At 38.2% G+C, this 13493-nt stretch overlaps 1 protein-coding gene across 1 annotated transcript in view; it reads left to right on the forward strand.

Moving 5' to 3' along the window:
- The window catches only part of ZNF423 (zinc finger protein 423), a 403178-nt gene that overhangs the window by 142079 nt on the left and 247606 nt on the right, over positions 1 to 13493 (forward strand). Inside the window, exon 3 of the mRNA XM_074211383.1 lies at positions 4808 to 5008. Coding sequence (XP_074067484.1) covers positions 4808 to 5008 — 201 coding nt within the window. The remainder of the gene's footprint in view (positions 1 to 4807; positions 5009 to 13493) is intronic.

Consider the following 13493-nt stretch of genomic DNA (forward strand, 5'->3'; position numbering starts at 1 on the left):
TAAGATATTTCATATAATAAGATTTTTTTTATTACGAGCTATTGCAGTGATATGGAAGGGGGGAAGGTGAGGGGGAATGAGGGAACCTTTGCTCTCATCAGAGATGACTCGGAGAGGAAACAGCATATGTACTCAAAGGGGTATAGACATCTAGAGTAAGAAGGAGAGAAAGAGGATGGGGGGGTGGGGGGATGTGAGTGATGGAGGAGAGGGTGGACCATGGGGGAAAGTGATCAGATATAACACATTTTCTTTTTTACTTCTTGCAAGGGACTGGGATTGGAAGGCCTGTCTAGGACCACAGGGCTGCGTGATTGTTGGGCTTTAGGGATGGTATGTGGGCTCGGGGCCTCTTGGCCCCAGGGCCAGTGATCAGTCTGCTGTGCCACTCAGCTACCCTACAGAGCATTTAAGAAGAGGGCCAGAGTGAAAGGAAAGAGAAAACATAGTGTATGGTGTGGGGAAATAAGAATGGAGGGAGTTGTGATCAGCAATGGTAATAGCGGAAAAATATGGAAGTAGCTTTTGTGATGGACTTATCCTAAGGAATGTGACTCACCCATGACAGAGCTGATGGTGTTGGAACACAGACTGAAGCACATCTTATTATTTTTTTGGGGGGGTTTGGTGGCTTGCCCAGGGCTGCACAACTGGGTGATTGTTGGGTATCTGAGGCTGGATTTGAACCTGGGTGCTCCTGGCTCCAGGGCCAGTGCTCTGTCCACTGTGCCACCTGGCTGCCCCTATTATTATTATTATTATTATTATTACTATTATTATTATTATTATTAATTTTTTCCTCTTTCTTTATTACTCATGAGGGTTTATATTTTTTGGGGGGAGGGAGTACTATGTTTACTCTTAAACAAGAATATTTTAGTAATATAAAAATATCATTTGTACAAAAATAAAATAAATATAATTTTACAAAAGCAAAAAATTAAAAGAAACTTAAAAAAAGGAATGATAGGGGCAGCTAGGTGGCACAGTGGATAGAGCACTGGCTCTGGAGTCAGGAGTACCTGAGTTCAAGTCTGGCCTCAGACACTTAATAATTAATTACCTAGCTGTGTGGCCTTGGGCAAGCTACTTAACCCCACTGCCTAGCAAAAACTAAAAAAAAAAAAAAAAAAAAAAGGAATGATATTTCTTGTTACCCTGCCCTCTATTCCTTGTTAGTGTGGTGGCAACTGATCAGATTTACTGAGATGGATTTACTTGTCTAGCTTTTAATGGAAGTTCTACACGGCAAGGACTTGGTGTTTTCTGATGATAAAATAACCTTAGAATCTACCTCACCTAATTGGCAAGGAGAGAGATAGACCACAAATGGAAGCACCAATTTTTATGACTAGATCCTGGTTCCACTAGTGTCACATTTCATGTTGTGACAGAAGGCTATGGCAGCATGCTATAGATACTGATATGCATTTGTGGGGTTAGGATGGGGAGAGGGAAGTGGAAAGGTATGTCTTCTATTGATAGAAACCTAGAAGCATTATATATCTAAATTGAAGTATATATATATATATAGACTGTAGTTTGCTATCTTGAATCAATTGCGTTTTCACATCTACCCTTGAAGTAATGTGCTACATGGAAACAACCCTGGATTTGCAGCTATGGGCCTGGGTTCAAATCCTAACTGCCATTGGATGAGTCACCAAACTCTTTGGGTATCAGTATCTTTATGTATAAAATTGAGAAAATGAAGGAGTTGGACAAGCTTTCCTGCTAGATAGCTAAGCTTTCTTCTAGTTCTAAGTTTTCGATCCTTTCCGTCTCTTCAATTTTGTCTAATTCTTTGAGACCTATTTGGGGTTTTCTTAGCAAAGATATTGGAGTTGTTTGATTTTTCTTTCTCTAGATAATTTTTTCAGGTTTTTCAGCAAAGAGTTAAGGAACTTGCTTTGGGTTATTCAGCTTGTAAGTGTTTGAGTCCAAATCCGGACTCAAGATGAGTCTTCCTGACTCCAGACTCTAGTAAGTCACCTAGCTGCCTGTTTCCTACTCTAGCTTAACCCCGATCTAGTTAGGGGTGTTTTGATATCTGCCTTTAGAATTCAGCTGCTGCTAAGAATAACTCACATTCCCTAGTATCTGAAGGTTTACAAATAACTTTTTTCACATAATTTCTGTGGAACCAGCTAATAAAGGTGGTTTTATTCCCATTTTATGAATGACAAACTGAGGTTTAGAGAAGCAAAGAACTTTGTCCATGGGTTGCCTATGTAGTAAATCTTAGGACTTGTGAACTTAGCAGTTTAACCCTTTTTTGTATGTTTTGGACCCCTGTAACTGTCTGGAGAGGTATCTAGACTCTTTTTCAGAATATTTTAAAATAATTGAAGGAATGATAAATTTCAGTTAGAGGTTAGTAAAAATAAAAATATGATTTTTCTCCCATCCAAGTTTGCAAACCTTTGGAAATCTCTCCATTTGGAGATCCATGAATCCCCATATGCTCTGTTCACTGTTCCATGTTGTCTTAAACACATCTTCATTGGCATTGGGGTGTTTGTATTGCCCTTTCCCACATAACCTCTCCCCAGCAATCAGTTTTCTTTTTATCCAAGCCAATCATGGTAATTCCATTCTCATCTGGGAAAGATAGTATGGACATTATGCATTTTGATTTGTAAGGCCTTGGGGATACAGTGATGCTTACTTTTCATCTCTAATATGAGGTAAACTCCTCCATCCACGTCTTCCTTCAACATTTCCTTGTGGGGGGCAGAAAAGATGTTCCTGAGTTCTTGAAAGGCTAAGTCAATAAAGCCCATGTTCTGAAAAGTCCTGCCAAGTTTAAAAGATTTCATGTAGAACAAATGGTGTGTCTCTTATCTGAGGGGTAGCCTAACATATCTCAGAGAAGTTCAAAGAAGGTTGACCACTAGGTAATGCTTTTTCTTTTTTTTTTTTGGTCACAGCAATTTAAGACTCTATTCAGCTGTATAGAGATTCAGAGGAAGGAATACCTACATTCATGTAATCACAGATTCTTGAAATATTGAAGTATTAAACAAAAAATCGACTAGCCAAGCTCCCAGGGTAATCAAGTGATGTGGAAAAACCACTGGTCTAGAAATCGAGACACCTAGGATCTTGTTTTAGCTCTACCATTAATGATATGATGTTGATCAGTTGATTTTATTGATCTCATTGGTAAAATGGGGATAATACCTTTCAAGATGGAGGTGTCAAGATGGATGGTCTTTTGCAGTTCCATCTAGTTTTAATATCTACGACTAAACAAATCTACAAAATAAAATAATTGATATGATTTTTGCAAATTTGCAAAAGTGTGAAGTGATTTGAATAAAGATCTTCATATTCATCATCACTGTCTTCCTTATCATCATCATTACTATCACCACCACCACCACCATCATTACTACCACCACCAATGGGAAAAAAAGGAGCAAGTAAATTGAACTTGGATTCAGAAAGTCCTGGGTTGACTGCCTTCCTCATATATTCAACCTTCTTTGGTCTTAATTACCTCATCTGAAAAAAAGTAGTTAATAACAAGAGGTTGTTGAAAACAATGAGATGTAAAGTGCTACTTAGTGAACCTATGAAGTTCTATATAAATCTTAGCTCTTTTCATCATCATTGACATCATCTATATGTTGAACTTTTAAGTTAGATCTTGGGTCAAGATTTTTATATTCTGTATATTCATCTAATAGGGCATCTGGTTCTTTGATTCTTTGCCCCATCAGCATTTGCATTGGAAAAGAATTGTTACCATTCAAGTATCTGTGGAAAATGAGTGGAACAATAACTTTTTCCTATCTTTGCAATTGTGAATTTGTGTTAGGAAATAAGAATCATATTTATTGTCTTAGCAATTCTTGCAGCTCTCCTTTTCACTCTGCCTTGTTACATACCACATTTCTGATATTAACCTTGACAGTATTTATGGCAACCTAGTCTTCCACTAATGTATTGCAATTTCTTTAGTTTTTGCCAGTCACTGAAAAGGCTTTTGCTGTTGTGAATACTGACATTTTTGTACAAATATTTAATTTTTTTCCTTTATTATTTGCTTTGTGATTGCTTGGCCAAAGGGTTATGGCAAGGTGTGGATTATTGTTATTATTTTTAAATGACTCTCAGGCAAGTGGTTCCTATTTTAATTTATTTTCATTTGTGATCTTACATGACCGTGATTACCAGAAATGTGGGATGATGCTATGTCCAACATGGAGCCCAGTTTCAGAGAATGTCATCTTGTATTGTGCAGGTATTTTGAGAGTGGTTTCACAGAAAAATAAGTCTATTGGCTCTGTTCATGGACAAAGTAATATTGTTTTGGATGTATTTTCATAAGGAAAACAAAAGCACATGTGTACTGCATTCAAGTGATGTGACATTTTAGGGATGTTTGCACGTGGGGGAAACAGGCTGCATTTGATAGGCTTTACCTTGTCATGATGGTCAATGGTAGTGATGCTTATGGATTTTTGAGTATACAAATAACAATGTAGTTTGAGGTGATGAGATGCTAACGAGTTTCAGCAAAACTGAGAGCTAACCATGCACATGCTGTCTACATGCTAAGGAAGATGATAAGGAAGTATCTCTGGAGGATTCACACTAAGAATTAAAGAATACAGTTGAGAATTATTGCACTGCGTGACATAAAAAACACATAGATTAATATACTGAGAGGTGTCAAGAATAATGGGAAGTGGGAGGTAAAGTAATTAAATGTATCTTAATAAATGTGGGGCTATTCCTTTTAAAAACCTTTCCTGAGACTGCAGCGACTGACAGTGGAGTGTATTCTTCCTGTTGGCAGGTGGCCTAGGAGGGGAGCAAGAGAACGATACGAAAGGCAGCCGAGCGCTGGAAGACAGGAACAGCGTGACGAGCCAAGAGGAGAGAAATGAGGAAGATGAAGACATGGAGGATGAGTCAATTTACACCTGCGATAACTGTCAGCAGGACTTCGAGTCACTGGCGGACCTGACAGATCACCGGGCTCACCGTTGTCCTGGAGGTAATGTTAAACCCGCGCCGTGATTCTGACAGGTGGTTAGATGGGTAATTGGACATAGCAACAGCTTGAAGCCTCAAGTGAGATTAAAGAATTAATAATGTAATTTTACAGTTAATGTAATTTTATTGTGGTGCCTTGGGTAGCCTGTGTTCACGTTTTAAATAAAATTAAAAATAAAAGCAACAGTTTTTCAGTTGGCATGCTGACAGTAATTATGGCTTGATCCCCCCACCAAAAAAACTAGAAGTTCATAGCATATTGAGGATGTGTGCGTGTGTGTGTGTGTGTGTGTGTGTGTGTGTGTGTGTGTGTGAATGCACATATGTGGTTGGCCTTATGTTTGCTCCCAAAATTCTTAAAATCATTTTGGAAGTATAGTAATTAAGGGATTGTTAGTGCAAAGTTAAATTGCTTAAGTATGGGAAACTCCATGGAAGAGCTAACTTGCAGCCTCAGGCCAGTTAGAACAGGAGAAAGAGAGAGGCAGAAACATAAGACTTTTAAATCCAAGATTGTAATGAATGAAAGGTGCTTCCTTAAGAACTGTCTTCCATTGCTTTCCCCATTGCTTACCCTATGTGTAGGAAAAGCAGGGGGTGAGTTTACTGCCTTACAGACTTTAGCTCTTCTCTCTATTTAGTCTACCCTATTGAAGAAGATTGAGTATGCCCAGGTTTTGAAAGAAATAATTTCAGACTATCCCCCCCCCCTTTCATGCCTGAGACACTATTCTTATTTTATCAGGTTCAACAAAACCAGCCCAGTGAGGTTGGTAGATATGGGAACCTGATCCTTTATTAAGGTTTTTATTGAGGAGTATAAAGTGATTTGCAGGGCATGTATTGACCTTCCTGACTCATTCCAGGGGTGTATTCTCTGAGGTGGCATCTCTCCTGTTCATTTGATACTGCATCTTTGTTACCAAATTATAATGTAAAGTCTAAACAAGACAGTGTCAATTTTAATCTGCTGAAGTTGACTTTATATTTTGTGGAAATTGGAGTTTTGGTGATAGAACATTCTCTGTTCAGAAGTTCTTTTGGCCCACACCCTTAGCCTGCTCTACCTTTGAAGTTTAAAAATTAGCTGATGGTGATGTTGGTTTTTTTTGTTGGGGCTAGGGGGCTGGGGGAGAAAGGTTGTTCGGTCTCTTTTTTAAATGATCCTATGTCTGCCTTCCATATTTGTTTTTGGGTACCAGCATCCTCATCACAAGAGGAGTCCCCAAAAGCCTTTTTAAATTCCAGACCAACTGGGCCTCATTTCATAACAGTGAAAAGGAACCTCATTAATTCATACTCATAATTTCTAATTCGTGATAATTCACACAAGGACCCTTTGAACTGGGAGGGAATTTAGTGTTCATCTAATCCAAAGATTCTTAACCTGAGATCTATGAAATTGACTTGGAAAAAAAAGACATCCTAATTTTCAACATTAACAATTTTCAATGATTAACTTATAGTATTTCCTTCAGTTATTAAAAAAAGAGGCCTGGCTATGGTAGACTGCTAAAGGAGTCCATGTCACACAAAAAACTTAATCCAACCTTAGGATCACAGAACTAGTGAATGGTAGAGCTGGAACCAGAGTGCAGTAGGTCTGTGGACCAGCGGACTCAGTATACCTTGCTTGAGAAACGGGTCTGATAATCAAATAAATAACATAAGTAAGATTAAAGGTAGAGCTGTTTAAGCTAACAGACAATGCTGTTGTTCTGCCCTTAAGGAAGTGTTCATTTATTTTCCATGCAATTGATGCCCTAATTAAAAATCATTCTTATCTATTCATTAAACCAGGTCCCTTTAGGACCTCTATTAGGCAAGACTTTGTTAGCCTACTTCGAGGTCTTGAATGCAGCAAAACTGCTTTTCTTTTAAAAAAAATTCCATAATTCACAGCTGCCTCTAATTTTCTCTCCCTCTTTTTCCTCCTGTCGACCTTTGTCTCTGGCACATGACAAAGTCTGGGAAGGACTTTCACGCTTTGGGGCACCACAGTGGGGGGTTGTCTCTGCAAAAGATGAGAAATGATAGATAAACTGTTTGAGTCTGGGTCAGTGTCACCAAGAGGCAGAGCTTTTTTTGTTCCAGTAATCTAGTAGAGCCACTGCTGCCATTTGCCTTATTGACAAGTTCAGATTTCATTCCCAAATCTAAAGTAACATTGTTTGTGTTGCCCCCAGCTGTCTTGATCAATACTGGTAGTATCTACCAATACTCTTCCGAGGGCTGTAATAGGACTTAACTAATGACTTCCATGGGGATGTTGGAGCTAGGATAGCCCTGAAACTCAAGAGTATTGGAAGGGAGGCAGAAATTCCTCAAAAGAGTAGGGTAAACTGCCTTGCATAATAGGATCCCTTAGAAATTCATTACAGCGCGATAAAGGTGTAACCTAGTCTGGGAGCAGCTTCTTTGACATAGACAGAAGATGCACAGAGATATTTTTCCCCCTGGGTCTTTGATTCTTAAATTCCAAAGGTTGCATAATTGTGTGTGTGTGTGTGTGTGTGTGTGTGTGTGTGTGTGTGTGTGGGTGTGTGTGTGTGTGTATGTATGTGTGTGTGTTGATGCTGTGCATCAGGGTCAGTCTACACTAGACCAATTATATGCTCTTAGGTGTATACTTTTCCTTGTTGTAGATGCTGTTTGTTTAGCCAATAAGAATGTTGTAAATGTAGGGTCCTTTTCCCTTCCTGCCCTCCTCATCCTAGGCTATTGTAAACTCCTTTAGAGAGCATCCATTTGTGATTTTGCCATTTTTGATTTAGTCTTTCCAGTTCTGTGCCTAGAACCCTAGCTGAGTGTTTTACACATTAATATGTACTGGATAAATCCTTGGTGAACTTAACATCTGGTCACTTCTCCCTTCCTTCTCACCCCCCCCCCCCCCCCCGCCCAATAAAGGCTACAGGATAGAAAGAATTAGAGGATAGAAGTGCTTGACCCTAGAGTCAAGAAGAGCTGGGTGGTTCCAGTTCTGCCAATGGCTTATTGGTTGTAGAACCATGTCTTTGAATCTTAGTTTTCTCAGGTGTGGAATGAGGGCACTGAACTCAATCAACTCTAAGGTCCATTTGAACTCTAAATCTATGGTCATTTGAGTTATTCCCAGGGTTTGGCAAAGGGTTTGGAGACATTCAGTAAAAAATGTACTGAATGATTCTTATTTTAGAAGAAGATGACGTCAAATTAGATAATACAAGCAAAACCTTTTGCAACAACATATAAATGTTAGCTGTTTAGGTTCATGCCTTCTCAAATTAGTGATCTAGGGCTGCTTTTCCATACTGTCTGCTTTCCTTCAAACTATGAGTGAATAAAAGAACAGTCCTGCAAAAGATTGTTAGTGTTGGAATGTGCTTAGCAACTGATCCAGCACTAGCATGCATCTCCTGTTTACAAAGGCTGCTATCAGCACAGACCTTCTGCCCCAGAAGCATGGGCAATTCATATAATTAGGGTGTAGAAGTGAATTGAATTTGCAGAGATTTGCAAAGTGCTCCTCTTCCAAACCACCATTTTTTTTTTTTTTTTTTTTTGCAAGGCAAACAGGGTTAAGTGGCTTGCCCAAGGCCACACAGCTAGGTAATTATTAAGTGTCTGAGACCGGATTTGAACCCAGGTAGTCCTGACTCCAAGGCTGGTGCTTTATCCACTACGCCACCTAGCCGCCCTCACTATGCCACCTAGCCGCCCCCAAACCACCATTTAATGTCCTTTGAACATGTCCTGGTTTCCATATGTTTTGGTCAAGTTGTCAGTTAGGAATATACAGAATTATATTTTAAGTTCCAGACTGTTTCCCAGTGTCCTTCATCCACATTCATGTCACCAGTGGAAGTTTACTTCCCACCTATAGATGACTTTGGGTAAGTCATTCAGTATTTCTTGAATTAAATTTCATTGTTCTGAGTCTCAATATTCTCATCTGAAAAATGGTGGTAATAATTCTCATTTATCTGATAGTCTTTCTTACTAATAATGATATATAATGGATGTGAATACAGAAAATTCTAATGATATATAACTGATCAATTTGACAGTGACAACCTACTTTTTAAATGCCCAGAAATAGAAAGTAGATCTTGTCAGTATATGGTTCCTTGGTCTCATAGGCTTTCATCTCCTATCTTTTATAACCTTGTACCCAAAAAACAGTGACTATTTTTCTAAAATCAGTGGTGGCATATGCCAGGTGACCTTGGTATCAGTTGGTGGGAAGTAAAAAAAATATGAAATTTGGAAACTCTCAAAGTTTTGGAGGAGAGAATACAGATTGCTATAAACACTTGACCAGTTCTAACCAGATGGTGCTTTCTGACCAGAAGCCAGAAACATCTTCTTTATTCTATTACCTTCTGGGGAGGGGGGGGGGGTCTACCTATAATTTTCTAGTGTTAAGTTTTATTAATGTGAATATGATGGATTCAGCAACCTGGACTCTCTTTGTCTTCTCCAGTCACTGTTTTTTTCTTTTTTTAGATTTTTGCAAGGCAAATGGGGTTAAGTGGCTTGCCCAAGGCCACACAGCTAGGTAATTATTAAGTGTCTGAGACCGGATTTGAACCCAGGTGCTCCTGACTCCAGAGCCAGTGCTTTATCCACTGCGCCATCTAGCTGCCCCTCAGGCACTGTTTACTTGAAAAATCAATAAGTAGTCACTAACCTTGACTTGAAAGAGAATGCTAACAATTATGAGCTCTCAAAGTGAGAGGAGTCCTGGGTGAGAATAGTTATGTGGTCTTGAGACCATTTTCTCAGGACTCACTCAGCTTTCTTTCTGTAAAATAAGGTTAAAATTATTTGTTAATACCTTCAACTTATGTTGAAGAAAGTGTTTTTTAAACCATAAGGCACTATAGAAACATGAACAGTGTTATGCTGTTTTAGTAATATAGTTTGGGACTGGACCTATAATCTCTTTAGCATTGGGAACATACCAGTGGAAGAAACTGCTAGTTTTAGAATTGCTTGGGTCAGTAAGAGGTTGTGCCACCTAAGCCACTTGAACCCAGTTTTTCATAGATACAAGGTTTCATGGTCTTTGTTGTTCTTTGAGCTGGACAACCTTGTTTGTCAGCTGTATTAATAATTATATTAATAATATACCAACAATGCAGTTATTGATTAATACAGTGCCCGTGGAGTAATTATATGAAAGGCAGCATAGCATGGTGTATTGAGTGCTTGTCTTAAAGTCAGGAAGGTTTGGGTGCAATTCTATCTCTGATACATAATAGCTATGAGCAGGACACTTATGTTTTTTTCTCTGAGCTTTTGGTCATTCCCTGTGGCTAATACTATATGTTACTAATAGGTTAGGTTCTATTTTAGTGTTTCACTGATGAAACAGTTCTTGCTGTAATAATTTTGTTTATGATGATTTTGTCCTTCATTCTCAAAGAGCTTTAGGGAGGTGATACTGTGACAAATTCTTGAATTGAATTAGAGTGAGGCTAAGTCACAGCCTCACTTTCTCTACCAGCGCCATCTGGGTCCAGTAGCCAGATATGAATCAGGAGATGGCCTTGGATGTGAGGCAATTAGATTTAAGTGAGTTGTCCAAGGTAGTAAGTGTCTGAGGCTAGATTTGAATTCAGGTCCTACTGACTTCAGGAATGGCACTGTACCCACTTTGCCATCTAGTTGCCCGGTGAAATAATTATGTAATAAAAATATTATCTTGTTGACTGTTCTATGTTTAAGTTCCAGTTTTGACTTTGCTTCTAAGTCACTTAAAAATCTTATTTTCCTCATCTTTTAAATGAGAAGTTGGACTAAATAGTCTCTTAGAGGATCTTGTATCAGTTGGAAATGTTAAGAAAGTGAGGGTTCATCATTCTTTGGCATTTATTTAGAATGTAATATTACTAAGCACACAGGTAGGTAATGCAGTGGATAGAGCACTGATTTGGAATCAGGAGATCTGAGTTCAAATATGGCCTTAGAAACTTACTAGTTGTGTGACCTTGGGCAAGTCACTTAACTTTTAGAACCATTCTCAATTCTCAGAGAATATAAAGTGTAGAAGATTGGCATCATTATTACCTACATCAATAAAGTCTGACTTGACATAGTAATTCAGAACTGGGTAAAAGAGGAGCTAAAATTTACCTGTACACAATTAAGGAAGGAGTTTGCTTAGGTTTTTTTTTTATTTGAAAAAAGTTGCACAGGGAATGTTTAAACTACCTCTGAGAACAACCCTTTTTTCAATTACTTTAGAAAATTCCTAAGTAGGAAGCCTGAGGCACTTTCTTTTCAAGTATAGTGATTTTCCTAAATGATCTCAGATGTTTACATACATTTACTAGGCTAATTACTTATAATAATTAGTAATCTATTCATTTAAGTAGATCCCCTGAGGACTTTATTTGGCAACAGCTTGTTAGTTTAGTTTAAGTTAGAAAATTTTAAAGTCCTTAAAAACTTTTTTTTTGTAGGAGGGGTTTGTTTTGGTCCATATCTGTTAAGGGCATTGAGAACTCATGATAGTTTTTATAGTCTTAGAGAGCTATCTGTGACAATGAGAAGTTAAAAGAACCGCCCCTTAGTCAACTGGACTAGTACGTGTCAGAGGAAAACTTGAACCCAGATCTTCTTAACTTTAGGGCTAGCCTCACTACTTTCTCTCTTTAGAGCAAACACTGTAATCACTATTATCTACCTTTAAAGAGTCAGATTTTCCCCACAAGCCTTTTTTGAAGTACTTGAAAAGAATCCAGTTTTTTTCTAAGTAGCTATACATTACTTTTGCATTGGGTGGATCTGAGCATGTTTTCTAATGAAAGTACAGTGGTCTTAAGTGGATAGAGATTTGGGATCATCTTTAAATATAGCGAGCAGTTCAGATATATACATTTTCCCCCCACTCCCTTCTCCCCCCCCATATACATTTTAGATTATATTAATAGAGAATGATTGGGTTAGTGTTGCATGTGGCTATTGACAGTAATAATGTCTTCCTTGTTTTGATATCATAATTCCTTCTATACAGTAGTTGATTAATAAATGGCTATAGAATCAAATTATTTTTGCCCCTAACATAAGTGTTTCTTATACTTTTATTCCAGGTCTCTAAAGTAACAGAATTCAGCCTAAAGTAACAAAAATTGCCTTTTGGGTTGGGGTGGGCTCAAGAAGGTTGGAGGTGGTATTAAAAAGTTTCTTGTAGTGCTTCCCAGATTAGGGCTGAATTTGGAAGTGAATGGAATGGAGATTGATGTAGTTTTACTGTGTGTATATCTATATCTATATATTTCTCTCTCTCTCTCTCTCTCTCTCTCTCTCTCTCTCTCTCTATATATATATATATATATATATATATATATATCCATATATCTTGAATTTGAAATGGAGATGTGGTTGGAAAGTCAGCTCTCCTTTGTGCATCTCATGAGTCTTTCCCTTGCTCAAAGAAGCACTTATTTCTTGAATGCTGGGCTTAGAGAAATAACAACACCAAAAAAATGGTAGAGGAATTAATTTTTTAAAGTGTCTTTTTGTCTGATTGGAACTTGGGAATATTTTCCAAAAAACCACTTCTGAATAGCACTCCTCCTTTTGCTGGAGAAAGTAAAATTATGTTGAGTCAAGAGCCAGAGGAGAAAGTTAATTACACACCTAGTTTATACAGCTGTGGCCAAAGTGACCTGTGGGCTCTAATTACTAGGTTTGGTGCTGTTTGAATATTCTCATCTTGGCCAGAGCCTGACTCCTTCCCACTAACCTGGCCATCCCTGCAATTTAAGAGTAACAGATTTCTTTTCTCCCTTTGTATGCTTCTGACATACTCTTGCCTTTTTCAGAGGACCAAGGGGCTGCTTTTTCAGCTTGGCAATGAGGGACTGCTAGCTCATGTGTAGGTTTTCTCTATACAAGATAGTCATTCAGTCAAAAAAAAACAAACATTCAAGTACCTATTATGTCCAGGCACTGAGCTATTTCACTGGAAATAGAAAGACAAAGATAATGTAGTTTCAAGTGCATTAGTTTTGGAGTGGGGGGGCCTGAGTTTGAATTCTGAGTCTTTTACTTGCTACCTTTGTGAACTTAGGGTAAGTCATTTATTTTGGCGGGGGAAGTGGGGCTCAATTTCTTCATCCATAAAATGGGAGGTTGGACTAGATGACTATCCCCATGTACCTGCACTGTACTTCCTTTCCCCCACCCTACCTCTTCCTTTCTAGCTCTGCATCTTATGTTGGTGAGCTGACATGCCAACTCAGGCAGGTATAGAGATTTGATTTCTTTCTATTTATGTAAAAAATACAATTAAAGTAGGAAATATGGAACCAGGAGACTTAATTTTCTTAGCTTCATATTTCTTATAAGGTCTAAGTAGTGATAATTCATTTTTAGATATTTAGTGTTTACTATGTTTTCTTCATGAGAGCCTGTGAAGCAGATGATAAAAGTGTTATCTACATTTTAAAAATGAGGAAACTGAATCTGGGATTATTTAACTTGTTCATAGTTTC

This window comes from Macrotis lagotis, chromosome 1, assembly GCF_037893015.1.
Source record: "Macrotis lagotis isolate mMagLag1 chromosome 1, bilby.v1.9.chrom.fasta, whole genome shotgun sequence".
In the NCBI taxonomy this organism is placed as follows: domain Eukaryota; kingdom Metazoa; phylum Chordata; class Mammalia; order Peramelemorphia; family Peramelidae; genus Macrotis; species Macrotis lagotis.